This window comes from Astyanax mexicanus, chromosome 1, assembly GCF_023375975.1.
Source record: "Astyanax mexicanus isolate ESR-SI-001 chromosome 1, AstMex3_surface, whole genome shotgun sequence".
Lineage (NCBI taxonomy): Eukaryota > Metazoa > Chordata > Actinopteri > Characiformes > Acestrorhamphidae > Astyanax > Astyanax mexicanus.
Genome location: NC_064408.1, coordinates 37850152 through 37877616, shown reverse-complemented (window position 1 = coordinate 37877616; position 27465 = coordinate 37850152). Strand labels below are relative to the sequence as shown.

Below are 27465 nucleotides of genomic sequence, written 5' to 3'. Positions count from 1 at the left end.
GCTTTCTTGTAAATCATCTTAACCCTTTAAATGTTCCCTTATATATTGCGTTTCCCTTAAGTAATCCCTTAAAGGAGAACTCTAGTGTAAAATTGGGTGTAGTAAATCATGATAAAAAATAATACTAACCTTAGTTGAATAGCCCACCTCTGCTCTCCTGCAGCTTTCCGAGATCCAGTAATTTTGTGCTTTTTGCACAGCACTCTTTACAACAGTCACTTTGGGGCATCCACTTGCCCCTGCAGATAAATACCTTTTTTCACCGTTATCCAGGCTCTAAGTAGCTCCACACCTCATTGTTAGATTCCAGAGAGCCCTGACATTTAAAATGAGGCATTAATAACTTTAAAAGTGCACAGAAAGCTTATTAAAAACCATTGTTTACAATCCATAGTGTAGCCTAATCTCCAGGCTAATCTTCGCCATCACTGTACTGATCATGACTTTACTTTAAGATGGAGGTGCCCAGAGATTAGGCTACACTACAATTTGTAAACAGGGTTGTCAATTTTACACGGGAGTTCTCCTTTAAGTGTTTCATACGGTCCCTTAACTGCCTAAACCTAAACCTTACGTGGATTATGTGGATAAATGTACCGGAAATAGAGTAGGGTCTGGGGTTCAAAGGAATATGGATACCAGGAACAGGGTAAGGAATAACTATTTTAACACCATTTGAAACTATTTGGAATTAATTCATAATATGTTGCCTGACAAACAAATAGGTAGGATAGGGGACAGATTGCAAAATCAAGTCTGTGGAAATGCATCTCTATAATATTCATATTATATTTTGCAGTCTGCAAAATATAATATATAATATAATATATAATATTTTGCAGTCTGTAGTCCTCTATCTTACCTATACATTTGTGCTCGTCTGTCGACTTTTTGTTTTTTAATTTCAAGATAGCGACAGCCAGGTAAGTATTTAAAAGGTGCTGTGTTTATAAACAGTGTTTTTTAATAAACTACCTGTGCACTTTCAAAGTTCTCAAGACCTCGTTTTAAATGTCAAGGCCCTCAGATATCTACCAGTTAAGTGTGAGCTAAGTTAAGCTTGTTAATGGTGTGGAAATAGCGATTTTTTTTTTTGCAGGGACAATGCTATTGTGATTCACTACAACCCAAATCCATTACACACCACATTTCTTCTTGAAATGGTTATGGGTAAGAGAAAATAGTGTATAGGACATGGGTTTAGGGGACACAGGAAATATAAGGGTGATTTGAACTATAATAAACAAAAATGAAAAAAAAAAACAATAATATAATGCTTCTCTGGCGAGCTTGTGTTTACATTCCTCTCCTGTCGTGCTTGGCATGACTTCAGTTTCTGCCCGTTCGCGTTTTTCCTCCCGATCTCCTTATGAGGGCATTTTTTCCTGGCCGTGTCCCAATTCACTAACCGGGGCAGCAGTAGTGTATTGGACCGTGACCCTAATGACCCAGGTTCGATTCTGCGTGAGGAGTGGTGTGTTTATTTATTTTCATTTTTTCCTTTCCTCTTGGGTTTACCTGCATTCAGATCAACTGTTCTGCAATCGGGTTCAACAACCCTGTGGGTTGGAGAGCCACTAGTCTGTAACACTCCATCCCACGCAATGGCCTGGAAAATATCTGGCCCGCGGCCAAACTTTTTAATTGCCGACCCCTGTTTCAAGGGGTTTACAGGTTATGAGATAACTTTTAAGTGAGTAAACTTTTAAGGGTTTAATCCTAAAATGGACAAATAAAACCAAACAAAAACAACCAAGGCCTGAAATGTAGGAAGATGCTGTGTCTTTAAGATCTGCCCCAGTGGAATGAGTGACCGTGTGTGTTTGGCGTGTGTGCGCGCGAGTGTGTGAGTGTGTGGACGGCGGGTCTGTTTATTGTTTTGGAAACAAAAGCGCGAGTGAGAACGTTAAAAGAGAAGTGTGAGAGTAACTTTATCACCACATCAGAGGCAGCCGAGCAGAAAAACCCTCGGACCAAAACCCAGCTCCACATACACACACACACATGCGATCACGCGCACGTACACACATGGGTAAGTTGATCTGAATGCATAAACACATACATTATCCTTGCGTTGATGTGAGTGGCAGGAGTGATGATGATAGTTATGATGGTAATGATGCAGTGTGATTATGCATGTGTTGCGTGTGCTGTTAGAGCTCAATAGACTGCTGGGTGACTTGTGAGTTGGAGTTCAAATCTGTTCATTCAGGAGTGTTTGATAGGTTGAATTGGGCACTCAGGTGTGTAAGGATGTGTGAGGATGTGTGTATAGACAGGTGTGTTGTGGTGAGTGGGTTGTGCAGGAATTATTCAGTGTTACTGCTAATTAGCTCTTGATTGGTTCAGCTGTTGCAATAAATGCACCTGCTGCTCCAGGTCCTCACAGCTTCTCGTGTCTTTGTATGAGTGTGTGTTTGTGTGAGTGTGTGCACGTATGTGTGAGTGTGCGGTTCACCTCAGAAGCTCCAGCTCAGGGTCATTTGGGGTCTTTCGATCATTTCTCCTTCTCTCGCTCACTCGCTCCTTCTCTCGCTCTTCCTTTTTCCCCTCATCTCAAGTAGCAGCTGTGTACGGTGTATTTACATAATATTTGCATAGATTTGCATAGATTTGTACAGTAGAGTCGAGTGTAATGATGGTGGAATGTGAGAAATGTGAGTTTGGTGAGCGTGAATTATTAATCTGAGGAGGGTGAGCGGGTTTACAGTTTTGTGACTTCTTTTATATAAAACTGATCTGATAACGATAACTCAGCTCTCCTGAACTCTTCTTATATAGAACATTCTGAAACACAGCCACTTTAAAAACTTTCTGTTCTACAGAAATCCTCTAATATACATTTACAGGTTCTATAGCAACATACTGACAGAAAAGCCAAAACAACTTTCTAATATAGAACTTTCTCTTACACAGAAATCTTCAAATAATGACCATTGTATTTAGTGAAATATTTTTAATTTACAACAATTTGTTTTATAAAATTCCATTCTCTCAAAAATTGATCCCACATTTTCATTGCATTTTTTTGTGTTTTTTTTGGAAAACAGCTAATAATAAAAACATTCTCTGATCAGATATCATAAAACATAATTCCATAAACTTGTTCTGATATAAAAAAAAAAATTGTCCATATCAATCATATCTGATTTGTGTTCTGTAAAAAAATAAGACACATAAAAAATCTTAAAATGTAAAAGATTTTGCTATATAGAAATAGATATATCTCTAATATAGAACATTATGTTGTACAGAAATCCTATTCTGTTCTATCACAAAAATATGACATAAAATAGACATATTACAATTAGGGCTACAACGATTAGTCGATACCATGAACAATTTTTTCTACTACAAATGTTCATTGTCGACTATTTGTTAATTAGTAGCACTACACAAAGTACTGAGGACACTCAACTTGGCCTGCATCTCTAAAAGTGCCCAAGCACAACAGATTACACATTTCCTCATTAAATATCAGCTCTTTCCACATTTGAAGGGCCTTTATATCCCTTGTTCAGTTGTTTCTATCGATGTGAAGGGAAGTCAGAGAAAGCTAGGAAAAGCCGCCTTACCCACAACAAACAGATATTTAGGGCATGACAGAAATAATCGCTGACTAATCGACTAATCGAAAAAATAATCGCCAGATTAGTTGACTGCCAAAATATTGTTAGTTGCAGCCCTAATTACAAGATACGACAAAATGTTTTAATAAAAAACTAAAATTTGTTATAGAGAAATCTTCAAAACAATGTGTTCCATAGAAAGTTGTTTAATACAATTTACAGCAAAACTATTTTTTTTTAAATCATCCGTTTTTGTATGAAATGTAAATAATGTTGTTCTACAGATGTTTTATTCACACATGAAGCATTATTTTTCTTACAATATGGAACATTCTGTTCACACTCCTGTAGCTGTTTCATTCTGCATCCAACAAAAACACACACAGAGAGAGAGAGAGAGAGAAAGACTGCTACATGTACACTGTGGATCCATTTTCTCTAAGAAAGAGATGGAGTTCTTTATTCAGTTAAAGTGTTTTTCTCAGCGTGTGTGTGTGTGTGTGTGTGTGTGTGTGTGTACGTGCGTGTGTAAGAGCCTTTTCAGATCAGGTCATATAAATTTTATGAAGTAGAGGTAACATTTTAGACACAGAGAGAAAGAGAGAGAGAGAGAGAGAGAGAGAGAGAGAGAAAGATAAAAAAACTATATAGATAGATTGGGAGAAAACAGAGGACAGAAAAAAATGAATAAATAAATAAAATAGAAATAGGAAAATTGAGAGTAAGATAAATCAATAAATAACAGTAAATGTGCTTTTTTATATATATATATATAATTTTTTTTACAAACTAGTTAATGTGTGTGTTATCTTACTTATCCTCAGTGACAAGGGTACCCACTTTCTATCTAATGTCTAGTTAATGTAGGCAGTTCTTAATGTAGGCAGTAATGTAGGCAGTATTAATATGTTTAATCAACATATTAATACATTTACTGACATTTACAGAACACTCTGATCACTGACTTTATGTTTATTTGGGTTTATTCTAATGTTATATAGAGTTAATTACAGGTAAACACTCACTGATCACTGACTTTATGTTTATTTGGGTTTATTCTAATGTTATATAGAGTTTTACAGTAAACACTCACAGACTTACAGTTGCACGAAAAAGTATGTGAATCCTTTGGGATTGCTTAGATTTCTGCATAAATATGTAATTAAATGTGTTCTGATCTTCATCTATATAACAACAATAGATAAACACACTCTGCTTAAACTAATACTACACAAGACATTATGTTTTCATGGTTTTATTGAACACAACATGTCAACATTTACAGTATAGGGTGGAAAAATATGTGAACCTTTGGATTTAATAACTGTTTGACCCTCCTTTGGCAGCAAAAACCTCAACCAAACCTTTCCTGTAGTTGCAGATCAGACCTGCACAACAGTCAGGAGAAATTTTGGATCATTCCTCTTCACTAAACTGTTTCAGTTCAGCTTATTCTTGGGATTTCTGGTATGAATCGCTCTCTTGATGTCATGTCACAACATCTCAGTTGGGTTGAGGTCAGGGCTCTTCAGAATTTCTTCTGTGAATGTCATTCGGTTGTTGATTTACGTCTTATTATTATTACATGCAAGTCAACAAGAGCTCTTTTGCGTGAGGCATGATTTACATCAAGCAATGCTTTTTAAGAACAGCAAACTCAACACAGGTGTGTGTTTTTTATAGGGCAGGGCAGCTTTAACCAACACATCCAATCTCATCACATTGATTGGACTTCAGGTTGGCTGACTTCTGGCTCCAAATAGCTCTTAGAAAAGTCAGGGGTTTACATACTTTTTCCACCCTACACTGTGAATGTTAACATGTTGTGTTCAATAAAACCATGCAAACTTATATTTTTTGGTGTGGTATTAGTTTAAGCAGACTGTGTTTGTCTATTGTTGTGACTTAGATTAAGATCAGAACGCATTTAATAACCAATTTAGGCAGAAATACAAGTAATCCCAAAGGGTTCACATACTTTTTCTTGCAACTGTATGTTTATTTGGGTCTATTTTAATGTTATAGATTTTGTTATTTATTACAAATATTTTTACAGGATATTAATTGTTACTGCTGTATTACTGCTGACATCAGTTTTATACTGATTTTATAACTAAATAAGACAGATTATTAACTCAAGCAAAGTTAATGCTTAAAATAAACAGGTCACATTTACAGCTCAGGTTAAGTGTTAATGATTGTAAATGATTACAGGTGTGGTTTGATTGGATAATGAGTTTTGACACAAAAGGGCATAAAAATGGGTCCTCCGCTGCCCTTAGGGGTTACTGAGAGGCTGGTTTTGGGTAGTGTAGCTTTTTGTGAGAGAGCCTTCACTGTTAGACATGCCTCTATGATCCAATCAAAGCCATTTTGACCAGTTTGAGAGGGCACATGAGAGGGCACATCATTGGACTGACAGATGTGGGATGGTTATTTTAAAGAATTGCCATAAACATCTGGCAACCAGCAATGGCTGCCTTTGTTTGCAGTGAGTGACTGTGACTGTATTGACTTTAGTGGAAAATCCAGGTTATGTTTAGGATTTGAAGGCAGTCGGGTTAGTGGATGGAGGCCTTGTGGTGAGAGCTTCAATCATGCCTTTGCTGTGGAGCGACACACTGTCCCAACAGCTGGTGTGATGATCAGGGGACGCACTGCATATGATAGTCAGTCACCCCTTGTAGTGTTGCAAAAGACACTAACAGTTCAGTGATATGTGCAGGCCATGCTGGTGTTCACATGTGTTGCCTCTCATAGCAGGACTTCCTACTATCTTTTCAGCACAACTATATTTGCCCAATCTCTGTCTTTGTCAGATTGCAACATTTTCTTTAGCCTGTCTGATCATTAGATTTATCATCAATCAGCTGGGATGCCAGATTATGCAAGCTAGGAGTTGTCACTTATATAATTACTACATTCACACATATAAAATTTTATTAAATTCCAACAATTTCCTCTTGGTGTGAGAGAGAAAGAGCTACAGTGACTCCATTAGTCACCCCATTGTGGTCAGTCCTGCTATGACCTTGAACCCATTTTGACCCCCACCTCGCCTGACCTGCTGGTGCCAGTGTGAGCTGCCCTGAAGCAGTGACCTAACTGTGTGTGTGTGCATGTCTCTGTGAGTGTGTGGTGTAGTGGTGTTCTTAGTGGTTTTGTTTGTGAATGACACTGCCGGCCTTTGTCTCTGCTGCTAAAACAAAAGCCATTGTAGATCATACACTGAGGCTTTTTACTGACCGCAAAAAGGCCCACTTACACACACTCAGCCCATCCAGAAGAGGGGGAGGGAGGGAGGGAAGAAGGGTTGGAGAGGGAGGTGTAGAGCTGAGTGATGAGTGAGTGGGCGAGATTTCAGATGTGAAGAGTGTTTTTTTCCCCTCCTCGAGGTGGACGAGCACCTTAAGACTCTCGGATGGTTTCACGTTTTCTGCGTCAGCATTTTTAAGAACGGCGCTTGTGAAAATTTCGCTTTTCTAGAACTTTTTTCAGACTGACATTTTCTCTTTTTACAGAAGGTTTTGAGTAAAACTAAAACGTGCCTTACCCGGAAGGCGCATCTTTTCTACAGACGTTTTTTGAGGGGTCTGACTTGTTCCTTCCTCTTTTTCCTAGAGTTCCTGCATCCTGAAACACACTTCGTCTAGATTTACTTTGGTCAAAAATCGATCTGTCTCTTTCAGACAGTGGGTCGACACCGCTCTAGAACCCCTCTGTGCGTGGAGCACCTGAGCTGACTCTTGAAGTTTCCTTGGTGCTTGGACCCCGACATTGTCACAGATGTTTCCAGTGAAGCAGCCGTGGCTGTGTAAAGCCCTAGGTGCAGCATCTGCTTCTCCTAGCTTAACATCAGCATCATCAGCACCGGCGCTTACACACTGACCTACTCACACACACACTTCTGCTGCTCAACATTGTGGGATTTGGAGTCTTTCTGAGTTCTGGCATTTTGGTTTCATTTTGGAGTGTGGTTTTAGTGATTCTGGATGATGTGTGTTTTTATGGAGCGAAAAGTTTTGATTGGCTGCGCTGTGGCACAATAGGCTATTATTGGCTTGGCTCCTGCTGATCTGGACGCTTTGCTCTTATGTACTAACAGATTCAGTGAATTTTCTATACAGAAAATTGTAGCTGTAAAACTTTGTGAAAAAAATATTGTTAGTTTGTTTGCAATGCGCAGAATAAGCCATGTTTGTTATCGATTAGTGATATTAGTGATTAGTGTTTGCATGTGCGTGTGTATGAAGCTATATGACTATGCTTCAGGTTGTTTAAGCGTTGTTGCATTGTGTTCCAATAATACTGTTGTATTCATTAGCATATGTAAGCTAGCTAGCTTACTGAGCTAAATTGGGCTGTAAACGTAGCTTAAATGTAATGTAGCATTTAGCTACTACATTCATACACTGTGTGTGTGTGTGTGGTAAATTTTGTATATAGCACGTAGCCGCTATATTTCTGTGTGCTAGTGTTTTTCAGATGTGTGTGTGTATAGTGTGTGCATTGTGTGCAGTGTGTGTGTTCATCTGTTACTCGCCCACAGGTTGCTATGACTGCTGTGTGCGGTGCCTTGGCGCCATCCCGTACGCCAGCCTGGCTGCCACGCTGCTGTGCTATGCGGGCGTGGCTCTGTTCTGTGCCGGCGGGCACCAGGCACTCACGCACACCGACACGCTCGTCCAGATGCACTTCGCTCGCTCGCTGCAGGACTACGTGGTGCTGGCAGACTTGTAAGTGTGTTGCCAGTACACACCAATACCCTCTAGGTAGAAAAGCCTAGACTTTTATAGTAAAGGTTTTGTACTATGTAGCTAAATAGAGTTTATGTATAAAATAGGTTTTTAACAATCTATTTCTCTGATGTCACTATAACCAGATCATTTACATGTTTCTGCTCATTCAGCCTACCACAGTTTAGCCCCGCCCACTAGTAGTTGCAATTATTAGGAGTGTTTTAGCTTAGACTGCTTGCTTTTTGAATAAGGCAGAATTCAGGGCAGCCAACCACTCAGAACTTGTATTAACCTTAAAGGCTCAGTATCAGATACAGAATGTTTAATTCTAAGAGAATTTAAAGAGTTTGAAATAGTTATGTAAACACAAATTCATAATTAATAATAATAATTAAATCAAAGGAAAATTATGGATATGGGCCCCTTTAACGAGACAAATAAAGTACTTATGCATTTAAATGGATTTTTGCATGTAATGGTACAATAATTAGAATTACTGTAATTAAATTAATGTAGATACATTTAAATAAAAAAGCAAGGGTCTAGTAATGGTCTAGTAATGAAATGTAGGAAAAATGATGGGTATGAGCCCTTTAACCAGGCAAATAAAATACTAATGCATTTAAATGGATTTTTGGGATATAATGGTTCTTAATAGAATAATTGTGATTAAATTAATGTATTTAAATTTAAAAAACCAAAGGTCTAGTAATGAGCAGTGACAGTAAAAATGCAGGTTTCTTGAACATAATAATTTATAAATTAAGTTGTTGCGTTTAAATGTCTTTTTTTCTATTTAGGCTTTTCATTTGATATATAATATGATTATATTAAGGGCACTATAGTGGTACAATGATACTATTCTTTAGGTATGAGTATGTTGGACCCCCATGTACACAGTTGTAGCCAATTCCCCATGCTATTTACAAATTCACTACTGACACAGCAGTTTTATCAAAGGCTAGGCATAATCCTTTTTCCAGAAACCTGAACCTGTGTTATTGCTATTGAATATTAAATTTCCAGGGATTGTTCAGTTTGGGGTTGATTTGAACACATTCTAATCTCTCTCTCTCTCTCTCTCTCTCTCTCTCTCTCTCTCTCTCTCTCTCTCTCTTTTTATTTCTCTGCATGTGTGTGTGCAGTATTAAATACTTCCAGTATGTAATCTATGGCCTGGCTTCCTTCTTCTGCCTGTTTGGGATCCTGCTGCTGGCCGAGGGTTTCTACACCACCAGTGCTGTAAAGCAGACCTTCGGAGAGTTTCGTAGCACTCAGTGCAGCCGCTGCCTCAGCCTTACCGTGAGTGTGTGTGTGTGTGTTTCGTCTGTAGGGTCTTGTGAGTGAATGTACCAAATGTGAATATAACTTAGCTAAGTGTAGGCAATAATTCAATATCAATATATATACTGTAGTAGAAAATGCTTCAATAACCATGAATGATGAATGATGTCTGTTAGCATTATGGGTTAAACCTGCTAGCTAAACTGGCTGTTTGCTAGCATTGTAACTAACCCACTTTTCTGACACACTGAGCCTGCTACATGCTACACGCCAGTGTTCTGAGCTTCATAACTGAACGTGACTGATATAATATACCACAGATATAATATACAGAGTGAGGTGGCAGGACACCCTTCTTTACCAAAAAAATGAAATATGTGGCTTTCAAAATGGCGTCCATGTTCCAGACAAATGCTGCCTTCAAAGCTTCCTTGGACTGTTGTACTTACAACTTTGGAACTCATATGTACGACATGGTTTTGGCTGAAAACAACATTAATTTACTTCTGTTTCCCTGTTGACAACAGAGGTCAAATACAGTGCTGTGAAAAAATATTCACCTCTATACAGATTTGTTTTGTTTTTGCTCTTTTTTAAATCATACTAAATCATACAGATAACTTAAGTTACAAAAGATAACATGAGCAAATATAAAAATCATTTTAAAGGATAATTTCATTTAATAAGGGAAAGAATACATTCAAATTAATATAGCCCTGTGTAAAAAATATTTGGCCCAAAATCGAATAACTTCGTTCAAATGCAATCAAACTTTTCAGATAACTGGAAGTGAGTCTTTTACATCTCTGTGGAGGTTCTTTGAAATATTTTAAGCATACTCGACCTGTTTAAGATCATGCCAGAGCATATCAATTAGACTTTGTCTATGATATAGCCTAAAAGATCCCTCACCCATTACTTGCTGGGTATTCAGATGTCATTTTAACTTTCGCTTTGTTTCCTTTTGTTACTGAAATTAAAGGGAGTCCTGTGACTTTTGATGAACCCTGTACATATTGTATTACACTGCATACCCTATCTAACCAGTGCCAATACAGGGTCTTTAACTATTATAAAAAAATAATAAAATTGTATTAATAATATTAATAAAAACAGCAATTCAACCAGTTCAGCGGTTAGGATTGTTGCTAATCCACTATTGTAGACTTCATAATAAGAGTTCCTAGACCAGATTGTATAATGAAAAGAAAAATAACTTACAAATAATCAAACAAATCCAGTTTTTTATTTTAATTGGGCTTTCTAGGTAAACTTGATCAAAATTTGGTCAAATAACTATTTAGACATATTTGATTAGGGTAGGATCTCCTGATAGTAATAATCTGGCATGTGTGACTGTCTCCTACAAATACTTTGTATTTTTTTGGTAATTAAAGGTATATTAAACTATCAAAAATTGGTTATATGGTTCTTAGACATATATAGTATTTACATCATCTGTTACTGACTGACGTTAATTACAGAATACTACCATCGGTTCACAGCATTTATGCTAAGCAAAAAAGGGCATAACACTATTGCATATTAGATTTTTACTGTATTGACCAAAAGTATATTTTGATATATACTATATATGTGTGTTACAGTCTCTCTTTTCATAGAAACTATTATTATATATTAATCTAAAGTGTGGATGAAGCGACCTTGTATGACCTCTGGTGTGATGCCGTGTCCTGTATGTTTATTCTGCAGTTAATCATTGTGACGTACGTGTTAGCTGTGATCTGGCTGGTTGTTTTTGCCTTCGCTGGGATCCCTGTCTACTTCCTGTCCAACATGGCATCAACATGCCACACTGTCAACATCCTGTCTGAGACGACCACCAGTCTGAACCAGCACGCCTGGGTCTGCATGGACGCTCGCCAGTTCGGTACTATTGCCCGTGGTACGCACGCTGTAGCTGCAGTCTTGTGTTGAGATTTAGGCTCATGAGTGTGTTTGTGTTTGTGCAGGACTTCTTCCCTGGAATGCCATGCCAGGCAAAGTGTGTGGAATGACCATGGCCAACATCTGCAAAACTCCAGAGGTACAGCCACACACACACACACACACACACACACACATAGTGCTTGACCTTTGATTGGAAAAACAGATACTATTTTTTATTCCTGCAGAGGTAATGGAAGCTCTGTATTTGTATTTTAAATGTTTAAAATATTTAGTTCCAAGTCAAAAAGTGCTGACTCTTAAATGTAACTAAGAATCAAAAGGAAAGATACTGAGTTATTCTGTATATTCCAGCTGAAACAAAACCAAGCTGGTAGACAGCGTAACCAGTATAATAAAAAACAGCACGCCATAGCTGGTGGACCTGCATAACCAGTATGACCAAATAGGTAGACTACCATGGCCAGCATGACCAAGCTGTTAGACCAGCATGATGACCAGTCTGACCAAACTGTTAGACCAGCATGATTACCAGTATGATCAAGCTGGTATATTGATATGCCCTGCTCTGATTGGCTCTCACTGTTTTGGTTGCAGCTTGCAGTCCTTAACATGAGCATGAACTGCCACCTAGGTCATTACACATCTAGAAGTGGCAGAAGTATACATCCCACAAATTACATATTAATGATAAAAAAACTAACATAGTTAAAATATTCTCTTGTATTTAGCATTTTTATATTTACTCATGAAGGTAAACATGGTTAATATAACACTTTCTTAGCACTGATGTCCAGAAATTGTGCTTAATCCTTAGGGTAATTTTTAGGGTCTAGGTTTTTTAAGATTAATTAAAGATTGATCAGAATAATCTGGGCTACATATTCTTATATTCTATATTTTACATTTGGCTGTTTTGTTAAATACCATGATGCAGCAGAAACTGTTAGATATGTACCTACACAGATATCCCACCTGTCCTACAACTCTCAGGATTCACCTGCACATTGATAGCAGCTCCCTGCAAATTAAACACAGTATTCAGATTTTTTTGCCACTTTTTTGAAAAAAAAAAAAAAAAAAAAACAGATTTTATGCTGATAAATTAGCTAGTTAACCAGCTTTTGACCAGCATAGTGTATTTTGCAAATATGAGTTCTGCTCATGCTTGTTCATGGTTGTCATGCTGATCAATCAGCTTAGGTATGCTGGTCAACCTGCTTGGTCTTTTTGGTTATGCTGATTGACCAGCTAGGTGATGTTGGTCATACCGGGCAACCAACATCATCATGTCATGCTTGTAGAGCAGCTAAACCACAAAACATAGCCTATACTGGTCCTAATAGCTTAGCTGGTCAAACAAATTAACCAGCTTGAGCTGCCTAGGCTGTTTTTGTTCAGCAGGCACAAGCCTGTTTTAAAATAAAAGAAGTTCAGATTTTTCTTGTGGAATGTGGTCAGTAGAAGTCACAATTATTACAGCTGCTACATAAACTGCTAAGTTAATGCTCATTTCTGGCAGTTTTGTACTAGGAATTCCATGTGACACTAGCTAGCATCTAGCTAAGGGTGGACAATTTTCTGGACTTCTATGCTTTTCATATTGAGAACAGGCATTTGAAGCAACAGTCGTTCAAGTCACATACTCTTTTATGTGGATGAGAGAGTTTGGAAATTTAAACTCAGATGCCAGTCTCCAATGATCCTGTAATGAACACAGATACTTTGTGTGACCCTTATGATTCAATGAAGGTAGACTACGCCACCTGGGGAGTTTCACCCCAGGAAATAAATATAAATAATACCCAAAGCACACAGGTGCATTCAGAGATACTCAGGAGACGTGAGATGAGGTTCAGCATAAAATCTTTACTTATTCAAGTTCGGAATAGTAGATACATGAAATACATAAGAACACTTTATTAAGCAATTAAAGTTTTTTTCTAAAAAACTACTTTAAAAGTATACACTGAGCCTTGGGACAAAATGCGCTTAAAAAAAAAGGATATTAGAGATACTGGCTGTTTAGAGTCTTAACATAGCATTATCATCTTTCTGTAGCTAACTGGTGCTGGACAATTCTTGTGCCCGGGCCCTCCCTCCCAAGGAGAAATACAACCTCTGCAAGCACACACAGAGTACTCACACACACCCACACACGTCGCAACACCTCAAACCAAGGGTGAGTCCAACACAGCAAACCAAGTGCAAAAGGAAAGATTTCCCAAGGAGGAGGTAACCAGTCGGCCCAAGGGGGACACCACGTGCACCAAGTTGTTCTACAAGAAAGAGAAACAGATTAGTAACAATAAATGTTATACTTATTAATTTTCCATTTAGTTTACGGCCAGTATCACTAACAAATAAACAGCCAGCTTCCTATAGGAGGGCCCAAAGAGGTCTGCCACCATTGACACAAGGTGGGGTCAAGTTAACAAAAATACAAATAACAAAATCAATTTCCAACAGAAACAAAAAAAGGAAAAAAAAGAAAAGAAAACAAAACAGTCTTTTTAATACAAATAATAAACACCCGGAAATAAAAAGAACAAAATAAATGAATAAATCTTAAATTAATTCAACCCCAACAAAACAGCATAGGCAAAACAGCAGAAGACTAGGGACTGCTCGGCTTGGTGCCACCTCAGCCTTCTCCGATGGCGACACTTCAGCTGAACACCTAATAAAAACACATTAATTAAAATAATTGCACTAGACAGATAGCTTGGGAGAGTTAGCTCTATAACTATCAAGCAAACAATACCTGTAGGCTTGAATTATCACTTGCTTGGGCTAGAATACATCCAGGGTTCCTGCTCCAATCTACAAATGAAATCCCAAATATATTTAAACAAAGCCTAAAATTCCCTCCAACCGGAAAATACTAAATAAAACTCCTACCGTTGTTCCGGTCAAAACACACCTGTTTTCCGGCACGCCAGAGCATACACCTAAATAAGAGGCATTTACCATAAATATCAGCCATATGGTTAAAACCCCACCTAGATAAGCGTTGCTGCACCCCAAATGCCTACCTTGCATCCAATACAGCTCCACATCCACACCAAGCTGCAGTTTTATGCGACGATGCCCAGAGTTAGCTGATGCTAACGGCTAACCGCTAACCGCGTTCACACCCGTTTTCCGGCACGCCAGAGCATACACCTAAAGAGGCATTTACCATAAATATCAGCCATAATATGGTTAAAACCCCACCTAGATAAGCATTGCTGCACCCCAAATGCCTACCTTACATCCAATACAGCTCCGAATCCACACCAAGCTGCAGTTTTATGCGACGATGCTCAGAGCCGGCTGATGCTAACGGCTAACCGCTAACCGCATTCACACCCGTTTTCCGGCAGGCCACCCCTGTATATCAAGGCGTTTGTGTTATTTTAGAGTGGATCAAAATCAACAAAAACCCCACTGCACAAAAGACACGTACCTTAGGAAACCACCCAGCAGCAAGTCCTGCAGTAACACGACCCAGCAACAAAGGAAACCACGAGCTCAACACAGCAGCATGCTATCCATGCTTTTATACTGAGCTAACTAGCATTTCTAGCACAACACAGAGGGGAGGGGGAGCCGCTGCTCCTCCACTACGGTGGCCATCCAAGCCCAAAATGGTTAACCCAGAGCCCAGTAACAGCTCTGCCTGTCACATATACCACCACATTTTGTGTCGGCGTCCCGTCGACAGAATACTGTTTACTAGTCCCAAGGTCTAAAATACGCTATAGCCATACTGCTTGAACCGGATACCAATGGTGCAGGGTCATCAGCTACTCTCACCATGGGTGTTGGCAGACGATGAGGGTTTCTATGCCGGCCTGCAGTCACTCTAGTTGTACGCCGAAGACTAACTAAATCCCTATCCCCAGTATCAACATCCGGAACAGAACTTGGTTCAGTGCTTATGGGGGCATGAGTGTCCTCAGGACTGATCACCTCCGGAGCAGCCACAGGTAAGGACCCCTGAGGTGGGGCTTCAGGAACCCCCAAGACCAACCATCGCCCCAACTCGTCCTCCCTCTGTTCTACCCCCTGTTCTAAACTTGGACATTCTGCTGGAGGGGTCGCTACTGACAACTTTTGTGGGACTAGCTTCATCATTACCCTGTGTACCTGCCGAACTTGCTCTAAATCTCGCACTGGAGCCACAGAGTACACTACACCCCCCGGTTCAGGTACCTTTAACACCTTGTGGACAACAGCGCTCCAGGCATCCTGGATTTTCTTGCGTCCACGCACTGAATGATCACGAAGGTAAACCAGCTGGCCTATCTGCAACGGATCAGCTAAAGAACCCTGATCATGCCGCTCCTTTCGCCGTTGTGCTGCCACCTGTAACCTCTCCCTTGCCCCTTTAAAAGCAACCTGGAGACGCCGCTGATGTTCCTGGACCCAGTCACAAACGGTTCTGCCCTCAGTCTCCTGAACCCTACCCAACAAAAAATCTACTGGGAGTTGAGGTTCCTGCCCAAACAGCAGAAAGTGTGGCGATTCCCCTGTCGACTGATGGATGGAAGAATTATAATTAAAGACCAACTGGGGCAGGTAGTCTGGCCAATGGTTCTTCTGTTCCTGAGACAATGTACGCAGCAGGTTATGCATGGTTCGATTAAATCTCTCGCACTGGCCGTTACCTTGAGGGTGGTATGGGGTGGTCCGTGTTTTCTGGATGCCATACAAGTCACAAAGCTGGCGAACCAGGGAACTCTCGAAGCTTGCACCACAGTCTGAATGTAACCGTGCCGGGACACCATATCGATAAAACCAATGCTGAACTAGTGCCTTGGCCACTGTAGAAGCCCTTTGATCTCGAGTAGGGATTACCTGAGTGAATTTAGAGAACACGTCAGTTATTACCAGAACTTGTTCCGTGCCATCTCTAGCAGGCTCTAGAAAAGAAAAGTCTATAGCCACTACCTCATTAGGTCTTGAGGCCAAAAGATGCCCCATAGGGGCACGCAAGCGTGGCTGAGGGGGTTTAGCCAGGGTACACCTCACACATTGCTGACACCACTGCTCAATATCGTTAGTCATCCCAGGCCAATAACACCGTTCCCTTATCAATGCTATGGTACGCTCTATACCCTGATGGCCGTGATGGTCATGCAGTTGCCGCAAAACTTCCTCCTGCAAACACTCTGGAAGCAATAACTGCAATACTTCCTCCCCCCCATCTGGCTTCAGAATTCTACGGTATAGTAGCCCCTTATGCACCACAATTCTATCCCATTGGCGCAAGAACCCTTGGGTCCGAATGGGTAGGTCTACCCTCACACTTCGCCCCGGGAGTCTGCCTGCCTGCCAGAAAGAAATAAAACCTTGAATGCCTGGGTCAGCTTCCTGTAGAGCCCTCAATTCGTCATGATTATGGGAAGGAAAAGCAGAGATGGAACACTGAGCTACCGGTGGTACAGGGGCGCCTTCCCTGGCTTGCTGCTGCAAAATAAGAGGCAAAGTCACACCCCCCATAGCAGAATTGTGCAAATCTTCGGGAACGCACATTCTCTGTCGTGATAGGGAATCAGCATTTTTATTTGTGCGGCCCGACCGATAGCGGACGGTGTAATGGAATGCCGACAACTGGGAAACCCAGCGCTGCTCAGTAGCACCCAATTTAGCGGTACTTAAATGGCTCAAGGGGTTGTTGTCTGTCCAGACAATACACTCCTGGCCCCACAGATACTCCCGGAATTTTTCTGTCATAGCCCACTTCAAACCCAGAAACTCCAGCTTCATGGAGCTATACAACTTCTCATTAGGGTTGAGACTACGGCTTGCGTAAGCAACAGGACGCACCCGACCATCCTGCTCCTGGGAAAGTACAGCTCCCAAGCCTTGGTGACTAGCATCAACCTCTAAAATAAATGGGAGAGCAAAGTTAGCAAAAGCAAGTGTAGGTGCATCCACAAGCCTATGCTTAAGTGCCTGAAAACTGGTTTCACACTGTTCTGACCATAATTCTAATAATGGGGGCCCACGGCCTTTGCGAGCCTTTGTCCCACCTGCCTCAGCTACCAACTGATGCAACGGAGCAGCCAACTTCGCAAACCCTTCGATAAAACGACGATAGTAACTAGCAAAGCCAAGGAATGACCGTAGCTCAGAAACTATGGTTGGACGAGGCCAATTAGAGACAGCAGATACCTTCTCTGGGTCTGTGGATACCCCCTTGTCAGATACAAGATGACCCAAATAACGAACCTGGCGACGAAAGAAACAGCACTTCTCCAACTTAGCCTTTAGCCCAGCTTGTCCTAGTCGATTCAGCACCAACTCCAAGCGGCTCAAGTGCTGATCTAAGTCAGAAGAAAACACAATGATGTCATCAAGGTACAACAATAATGATTGGCAATTTTGATCCCCAAACATCCTCTCCATGAGCCTTTGAAAGGTACTAGGGGCGTTACATAACCCAAAAGGCATACGAGTAAAATGGAATAGACCGAAGGGAGTACAAAAAGCAGTCTTTGGGCGGTCACTCTCTGTAACTGGAATCTGATTGTACCCGCTAGCCAGGTCCATTGTTGAAAACCACTGGGCCCCTGACAGTGCATCCAAGGTCTCCTCTATCCTAGGGAGTGGGAATGCATCCTTTCTAGTCTTGGCATTAAGCTGACGGTAATCGACGCACATACGAAGGGTGCCATCTTTCTTTTTCACCAGAACAATGGGTGAGGCATATGGGCTACAGCTTTCCTGAATTACCTGGTTCTCCAGGAGTTGATGAATATGAGCTTTAACCGCATCATAGTCTGAGGGGGGAATACGCCTGTACCTCTGTCTTACCGGTACATCATCTAACAAAGGGATGTCATGAGAAATTAAGTTTGTACACCCAATATCTCCCTCAAATGATGAGAATACAGCAGAATGTTTATAAAGCAGGGACCGAACCTTCTCTTGGTCTACTTGGGACAGAACAGACAGATCTAATGCCCCAATCTGCTCCAAAACTGAACTGGGCTGGGCTACCTGGGTCTGAACCCGGGCAACCACCGAAGGCTGACTCACCTCTTCTGTAACTCCATCAGGCAGACTCACAACCTGCACGCTGGTCAATACTCCTAAGGGACAATGTGGAGGTAAAGCAACACTAACACAACCCACATTTACCACTGGCACATATACAGTCCCTCGAACCACCTTGACTAGTGAAACAGCAACCAACAGTCCGTCAGGCAAAACACCCACTGTGTCAGAAGGTTCAATTAGCACCCCATTAGCATGCTCACTGAGCTGGCTAGAACACGTAGCCGCAATCATTTTAAATGTACCAGCAGGTATCCGAATAGGTCTCCCACCCCTAACTTTAGCAACCCCTGTTAAGCTAGAAGGCTCGTCTAAACCCTGGTGACAGTACTGCAGGGCTTGCTGCCAGGGTGGTGACGCATGTACCACTGGAGGAAGATCAAACAACGCAGGGCCATGTTGGCCAAACAGCTCCCGATAACACTCTCTAATTACATTCATCCCCAGCACGCCTGGAACTACAGTGGAGGTACTTTGCCCCGGAAGGTCCTTAACTACCAACCAGCCACGATTCGGAATCGACTTGCCAAGTAGCTCTACCGTTAGTTCAACATAGCCCACATAAGGTATAGCCAACCCATTAGCAGCACGGAGCTGCAGCCACCGGCAAGATTGCAAGTCACCCTGAATGTGTTGACGGAAGAAACTTTCCGCTATAGTCGAAACCATAGACCCAGTATCAAGCAGGCAATTAACCACCACTCCCCCCAACCGAATAGCTACCTTTGGGCACTGGCCAACTAACAATGAAACAGTTGACGGATTCACAAAACTCTTATGGGTAGAGCCAATACTGTCCCCGTCCAATGCGTGGCTCTGCACAATGGTGGGAGCTAGTTTTCCGACGGCTGAGTGTTAGCACCCATTCGACTATGAGGGGCAGCTGCTACTGGACGTACAGGGACCCTTTCATTTTCACAATCCCTCGCATAGTGTCCGGGTTTTTGGCACCGTCTACAAATTATGTTAGACCGACTTGGACCAAAAGTCTGAGGTGAAGCATGAAATTTAGCAATGCTCTGTGTTAGCTGATTAATCTGCTCTTGTTGTTTAAGTAACATCGCCCTGAGTTCTGTCATCTCTAGAGATGTAGAATTACCCACAGAAGATTGAGCTGCATATGGCTCCCTAGACATGTGCATAGCACACACAGAGGGGACAGAATAACTCCTACCTCGACCGGGATCATCTGGCCTACTCTCACGCTCCCATTGAATCGCTGCTGCACGCACCTGTAACATGGACAACTCTGGTGTCTGGCGGATCAACTGCTTCAGTTCCCTGCGGAGAGCAGGATCTTGAACATTCTCTACAAATTGATCACGAACCAAGACATCAGCATTAGGCACTACATGTGAGGCACACTGCTTTATTTTATCCATAAGTGCTAACAGAGCATGTGAGTACTCCTGTAATGACTCTCCTTCAAGTTGTTTACGACAAAAAAAGTTCTCCTGCAAAGCAACATATGACTTCGAACAACCATATAACTCTTGAAGAATAGACAAAATTTTCTGTGGATCCTCCCTTTGCATTCTAGGTCTATACCGTATTTCGTCCTTAGCTTCCCCATCCAAATGATCCATCATAAAATAAGCCTGGTCAAGGGGTGCCAAGTGGCGTGCCCGGATGCTAGCTTCTACTTCTTCTCTCCACTCCTCTATACTTATCCCAGACCTACCTCTGAACACTGGGCATTTACGCTCACGGGGGATGTACAAGAGCCTGTCCACTGGGGCCCGATAACTCACAGCCTCTGGATGTCCATCAATACCACTAGGGCCTGGTTGGGGCTGAGATACACGCTCTTGTAAAAGACGCTCATTATCTGCCTGGAGCTGTCTCACCAGGTCTCTCATTTCCTGGAGCTCGTTGGCCATGATAAAAGGGAAATAAGAAAAAGAGAAAACAAAAGGGGTAAATTAAACTGTTCCCTGTGAGCACCCAACTAAAATTTGGGGACCAACACGCCAACTGCTGTTTTGCCTTTAATACTAAAACACACAATTATATCACTATTACCAAAATCTGAACCTCAAAACACGTCTCAAATTCTCACGATCCTGCCGACTACGCCACAAATGTGACCCTTATGATTCAATGAAGGTAGACTACGCCACCTGGGGAGTTTCACCCCAGGAAATAAATATAAATAATACCCAAAGCACACAGGTGCATTCAGAGATACTCAGGAGACGTGAGATGAGGTTCAGCATAAAATCTTTACTTATTCAAGTTCGGAATAGTAGATACATGAAATACATAAGAACACTTTATTAAGCAATTAAAGTTTTTTTCTAAAAAACTACTTTAAAAGTATACACTGAGCCTTGGGACAAAATGCGCTTAAAAAAAAAGGATATTAGAGATACTGGCTGTTTAGAGTCTTAACATAGCATTATCATCTTTCTGTAGCTAACTGGTGCTGGACAATTCTTGTGCCCGGGCCCTCCCTCCCAAGGAGAAATACAACCTCTGCAAGCACACACAGAGTACTCACACACACCCACACACGTCGCAACACCTCAAACCAAGGGTGAGTCCAACACAGCAAACCAAGTGCAAAAGGAAAGATTTCCCAAGGAGGAGGTAACCAGTCGGCCCAAGGGGGACACCACGTGCACCAAGTTGTTCTACAAGAAAGAGAAACAGATTAGTAACAATAAATGTTATACTTATTAATTTTCCATTTAGTTTACGGCCAGTATCACTAACAAATAAACAGCCAGCTTCCTATAGGAGGGCCCAAAGAGGTCTGCCACCATTGACACAAGGTGGGGTCAAGTTAACAAAAATACAAATAACAAAATCAATTTCCAACAGAAACAAAAAAAGGAAAAAAAAGAAAAGAAAACAAAACAGTCTTTTTAATACAAATAATAAACACCCGGAAATAAAAAGAACAAAATAAATGAATAAATCTTAAATTAATTCAACCCCAACAAAACAGCATAGGCAAAACAGCAGAAGACTAGGGACTGCTCGGCTTGGTGCCACCTCAGCCTTCTCCGATGGCGACACTTCAGCTGAACACCTAATAAAAACACATTAATTAAAATAATTGCACTAGACAGATAGCTTGGGAGAGTTAGCTCTATAACTATCAAGCAAACAATACCTGTAGGCTTGAATTATCACTTGCTTGGGCTAGAATACATCCAGGGTTCCTGCTCCAATCTACAAATGAAATCCCAAATATATTTAAACAAAGCCTAAAATTCCCTCCAACCGGAAAATACTAAATAAAACTCCTACCGTTGTTCCGGTCAAAACACACCTGTTTTCCGGCACGCCAGAGCATACACCTAAATAAGAGGCATTTACCATAAATATCAGCCATATGGTTAAAACCCCACCTAGATAAGCGTTGCTGCACCCCAAATGCCTACCTTGCATCCAATACAGCTCCACATCCACACCAAGCTGCAGTTTTATGCGACGATGCCCAGAGTTAGCTGATGCTAACGGCTAACCGCTAACCGCGTTCACACCCGTTTTCCGGCACGCCAGAGCATACACCTAAAGAGGCATTTACCATAAATATCAGCCATAATATGGTTAAAACCCCACCTAGATAAGCATTGCTGCACCCCAAATGCCTACCTTACATCCAATACAGCTCCGAATCCACACCAAGCTGCAGTTTTATGCGACGATGCTCAGAGCCGGCTGATGCTAACGGCTAACCGCTAACCGCATTCACACCCGTTTTCCGGCAGGCCACCCCTGTATATCAAGGCGTTTGTGTTATTTTAGAGTGGATCAAAATCAACAAAAACCCCACTGCACAAAAGACACGTACCTTAGGAAACCACCCAGCAGCAAGTCCTGCAGTAACACGACCCAGCAACAAAGGAAACCACGAGCTCAACACAGCAGCATGCTATCCATGCTTTTATACTGAGCTAACTAGCATTTCTAGCACAACACAGAGGGGAGGGGGAGCCGCTGCTCCTCCACTACGGTGGCCATCCAAGCCCAAAATGGTTAACCCAGAGCCCAGTAACAGCTCTGCCTGTCACATTTGCTTTGTTAAGTTTTAATAAATGTTATCTAATTCATCTTCTGCTGTGTTGTCATGTACACTGCACATGAGTGGGATTTAAAAAGCAGTTGCTGCAGTTTCCCTTAGCATTAATGCATTCTCTTTCTCTCTCTCTTCAGTTCTATGTGACATATGACTACTACATTACTGCCTTTGCTGGTGCAGGAATCACACTTCTCTCCCTGGTAAGTGAATGTCTTTTTCTCTCTCTATCTCTCTCTTTTTAGTTTTCTTTTTTCCCTCTGCCACTCTAACCTGTACTCTTCATTTTAATGCAAACCCACACTCATCTATCTTTTTTTTCTTTTCCCTGCTTTCACACACTTTTCTCTTTTGTGTCTCTTTCCCCCTGCTCTATTGGTGGCTCTGTCATCTATCTATTTTCCTTTCTTCTTTTTTCTCTGTCTTTTCTCTCTCTCTCTCTCTCTCTCTCTCTCTCTCTCTCTCTCTCTCTCTCTCTCTCTCTCTCTCTCTCTCTCTCTCCTCTCTGTCTCTGTCTCTGTCTCTCTCTCTCCTCTCTGTCTCTGTCTCTCCAGGTCCTCTATATCGTGCCGGCCACCTACAACTATGCTGTCCTGAGGTTTCTGGGCAGGAAGGGGATCCGTTGCTAGGCGCAGTGTTGCTAGGTGCAGCGTTGCCAGGCGCAGTGTTGCCAGGCAACACGTCTCTTCTCTGATGCGCGCTGCTGTGCTTGCTGTTGCGTTGTCACAACGACCAGGCCTGTGGGGAAATCGCTGAAGAGTCTCATGAAGCCCTCCGTCTGGAAGACACACCCGCTCACACACCCCACTCACACACACACACTTACACACGCACAAACAAACAAACAAACAAACACATGACCCCCAGGAAACAAGCATAACAGCCGTGTAATTTGAAAGGGATTAGCACCTACTAAACAGAGTGAATCAGCGTTAGAAACACAAACACAGGCCGCAAAGCAAAAGCGTAACGTTTACGTATTTACGTATTTCACCAAATTGCCAGAATTTACTACTAAAAGGCTAATACATAAATAACAGCATCAAAGAACATCATCTAGGACTGTAGAACAGTCACAGAAGCATTCGGATCAGGAATGTAATTAGCATTTATTTTAATATTTTTAACAACAAATACAGTTAAATAAATACAAGTAAAATGTGATAAATAATATATTATTTTACATTGATTCTTTAATGTTAAATACAGTTTAAATGTGTCAACATTGAAATTTATGTCAGGCAGTTAGTTGTGCTATGCCCTGACTACATGTGCTAAATAACATAAGAACATTTAGTGATGCAAAATTGTAATAAAAAAGAAATTGGCATGATTTGGTGTTCGAAATCTATAATAAGTGTCAGAAAGATTTTAAAAATATTGAAGCTGACAAAAAAGGACTTTTATTCTGACATGCTATTAAGAAAGTATGAGCAAAATATTGCATTAGAAAGAAGACTCTAAGGTTGTTTCTGAAACTAGAGGAAGCTCACTGGACTCCTTCCTGCCTTAAAGTCGTCTCTGAGTAGAAAGTATTTCTTACATTTCAGACACAGCCTAAGTGACCTTCACAGTACAAAGTCAAGGTCAGCAGATTTTAACTAATTAAAAAATGATTTAATTTAAGTCAAATAAAAATGTCAGTTGGTTCGACCCCAGGAAAAGCACTGAATAAATATTTATTAATAAAATTATTATAACTTTGATCACAGAGAAGAAGTCTGTAAAGAGATCCAAGTCTAAAGACTAGTTTATACTGTTGAAATAACCTGTACAATGTGGTTACATGGGTGGTAAAATTAATTTTCCTGATTAAAATGATATATTAAACATATTTAAAGGATTCTTGCAGATATAGAAATGCACCTTACAATATTTTTTTTAATATTAATGTATTTTTTCATTTTTAAATTTAAAGTGTTGCATTAAAAAAATCTAAAATTGTAATTTTGAAACCCCTTTTGTCCATTTATTTCACTCACAGTACTGGGAACATTGATGTTACCTTATAGATGCTGGAGATACTGGAGTTAATTATGGCCACACCCATACGCATTCACATCATCATCTTAAAAAAAAAAAACATAAAGGAGTATGGAAGGTTTATTTGAATGAGAAACATTTATGATCTGTGAGCTTGATGAACATTTAGGGTTGAGGGCTCCTCAGGGTTCTCTAATGACATAAGTGCATTATCTTGGTCCTGGAAAATGTACCTATTGGAGAACTGAGGGCCTTTATAACCTAGACCAGGTGTGTTAAGGTGGAGCTTAATTGTGCATGGTAGATCAGCAGAACCCTTGCACCAATCCTGGTGTCCTTGTTCTAGGTCAAAGCATTTAGAACCCTTTTTGACTGCCTTATTTTTAAGATTACAGTGTTGTTTTGTTTTTATATTTGCTTTGATCCTCAGCATGACTGATACACCAGTAGCACTTAGACTTATACACATCCAGCAGCGACACAGCCACGCATTTACTGAATGATGTAGAGCTTTAATCAGATCTCATTGGTAAACATAAGCACATATTTATGTACATAAATGAACAGATAAATAAACAAATATAGGCATAAAAGAGAAGAAAAGCACAGTTTGAGGACTGAGTAATGTAATAGATGAAGAATGTGTTGAGGACTCACACTGAGGGTATGTGTGTGTGTGTCTGTTTGTGGCTATGTGTAAGAGGGGGGAGTGTTTGGGGGTGGAGCTGATCTTCTGTTACCTCTTCATCATTTCATCAGTGATTTTCTCCTCCATTCGTCCTTTCATTATCATTCCATCCTCTGAAGCGCTGAGTAACACACTACTGACAAACACACCTCTCTGTACTTTCTTTTTATATCTCTGTGTCCCTCTCTTTTTATCTACATCGTTTTTTTTCTCTTTTGGTTTTTTACTTTCTCTCATCCCTTTTTCTTTTCCCTTTTTCTCTCTATTCTATTTAACGCTCCTTTTCTCTTTACTTCTGTATTTTCTGTTTTTTTTCTCCTTATGTATTTTTTCTCTCTCCCTCTGTTCCATATCTTGCTTCTTCTGCGTTCCTTCTCTGTCCCTCTGTTCTCACCCTCCATCTGTATTGTTTTTGCTCTCCTTCTTTCACTTTTCCTCTGCTCGCTCTCTTTTTTTTCTTTCTCTTTCCTTCTGTACTATTTTGTTCTCTCTCTTTTTTTTCTCTCTTTCCCTCTGTTGTTTTTTTCTCTGTCTCCCTATTACATATTGTTTCTCCCTTTTCTGTTTCTCTCTTCATATTTCTTTCTGGGGCTCTATTCATTATTTTCTCTCAGTCTCTTAAACTCAAACTCACACACACTCTCACTGAGACACACGCTGACACACACATTGCTGCATGTAGCTTCATTAGCAGGTGTTCTCCTGCAGAGCGTCTGTTGGGAGAGTCTGTGGTGCAGAGTGCTGCTGATGCTTTAATATGGCTGATCTGAGGTAAATGTATTAAGCTTTAAATAAACTGTAGGTTACACTGTGTCAAAGAGTCAGTTTGTTACTGAGTATTAGCCCGAGGTACATACAGACACCTGTACCTGTGTGTGTGTGTGTGTGTGTGTGTGTGTGTGTGTGTGTGTGTGTGTGTGTGTGTGTGTGTGTGTGTGTGTGTGTGTGTGTAACAAACCATGACTGATCAGTTCTGGCTGTTTGGAGATTCTCTTCAACAATGGTGCTACAAAAAAACATTAACTCCTTCCTGTTCTACACATTAAAATAAATAAATATACATTTTAATAAATGGTGTAACACGTGCCATAATTATGTGTTTCGAATGTATAAGCATTTGTGTTGTGCTGCATTTGTGCTGGCCTGGCCTGTCTATAATTACCTGTATTAAACTTTAATTTCCTAAATAAAACTTCATTGATCATTATTTTATTTCATTCATTTAAGGTTTATTTACATCTATCTATCTATCTATCTATCTCTATATATATATATATATATATATATATATATATATATATATATATATATATATATATATATATATTGTGGCGGCTCTGGGTTGTGTGTGTGGCTGCCTGTAGGCATGTTTCTGTTCTTCTGTGTGTGGGGCCTTATGTGTTTTGTTGTGCTGTGTTGCTCCAGCCTACGTAGCTGGTACCTCCCCCGTAACCTAGGGTATGGGGAGGGGCCATGCAGATGGGTGCTGTTTAGGGCACTCACCGTAAAGTAAGTGAGTAGCGAGTTTAGTCACTGGGTTCTGTGGGTAGCTTATTTGATAGGTTAGTTTAGCTCTCCTAGTCTTGTTAAAGATTGTAAGTGAGTGGCAAGCCTGTTTAATAAAAGAGCTTATGAGCATTCGTCATGAGTCTCACGGGTCTTCCTTCCTCTTCCACGCCACATATGGTGTCAGAAGTGACCCTGCTGGAAGATATTGAGCTGCTGGCAGGGGAAATCGAACGGCTGAGGAGGAAGACAGCGGACCAACGGACTAGAGGCAAGGCTCTCCAGCGGAGTGGACTAGGACCTGACGGCGCCAGCGGGCTGTTCGGAGGTCGTGGCCGGGGAGAGGACGACGCGAGCACGGCGGCGCTGGCTCCCAGAGCGGATGGCGCGAGGACGGCGGCGCTGACTCCCAGAGCGGATGGCGCGAGGACGGCGGCACTGGCTCACGGAGCAGATGGCGCAAGGACAGCGGCGCCGACTCGCGGAACGCACGGCGCGATGATGGCGGCTTGACGGCTCAACCCCGCCTTACCCCCTACGACAGCAGCGCTGACTGGACAGCCTTCGAAGCTCAGCTTGAGATCGTGGCGGGCGGTGCAGGCTGGACGGACGCCGAGACGGCAGCCAACCTCTGCCTGGCGCTGCGGGGCGACGCGCTGAGGGTACTGATCGAGCTCCCCGCCGAGTGCCGCTGCGAGCTGCCTGAACTGACGT

The 27465-nt window shown here is 41.3% G+C and overlaps 1 protein-coding gene across 2 annotated transcripts; it reads left to right on the top strand.

Annotated features, from left to right (window-relative positions):
* Positions 1–1905: 1905 nt before the first annotated feature.
* Positions 1906–26452, top strand: plp1b (proteolipid protein 1b). Of its 2 annotated transcripts, none has more exons than XM_007235844.4 (7): positions 1906–2032; positions 8119–8305; positions 9454–9610; positions 11306–11483; positions 11566–11639; positions 22712–22777; positions 23129–26452. In XM_007235844.4, exons 1-7 carry the CDS (start codon positions 2005–2007, stop codon positions 23201–23203), a joined length of 765 nt encoding a protein of 254 aa, XP_007235906.1. In that variant the 5' UTR covers positions 1906–2004; the 3' UTR covers positions 23204–26452. The 2 variants fall into 2 exon arrangements, with proteins under 2 accessions (XP_007235906.1, XP_007235905.1); XM_007235843.4 differs by lacking the exon at positions 1906–2032 and adding an exon at positions 6908–7395.
* Positions 26453–27465: the final 1013 nt, after the last annotated feature.

Coding starts and splice junctions, on each gene's coding strand:
- plp1b (XM_007235843.4), top strand. CDS start 7,356: ATGTTTCCAGTGAAGCAGCCGTGGCTGTGTAAAGCCCTAG. Junction 8,306..9,453: donor TACGTGGTGCTGGCAGACTT/GTAAGTGTGTTG, acceptor GTGTGTGTGCAG/TATTAAATACTTCCAGTATG. Junction 9,611..11,305: donor GCCGCTGCCTCAGCCTTACC/GTGAGTGTGTGT, acceptor TTTATTCTGCAG/TTAATCATTGTGACGTACGT.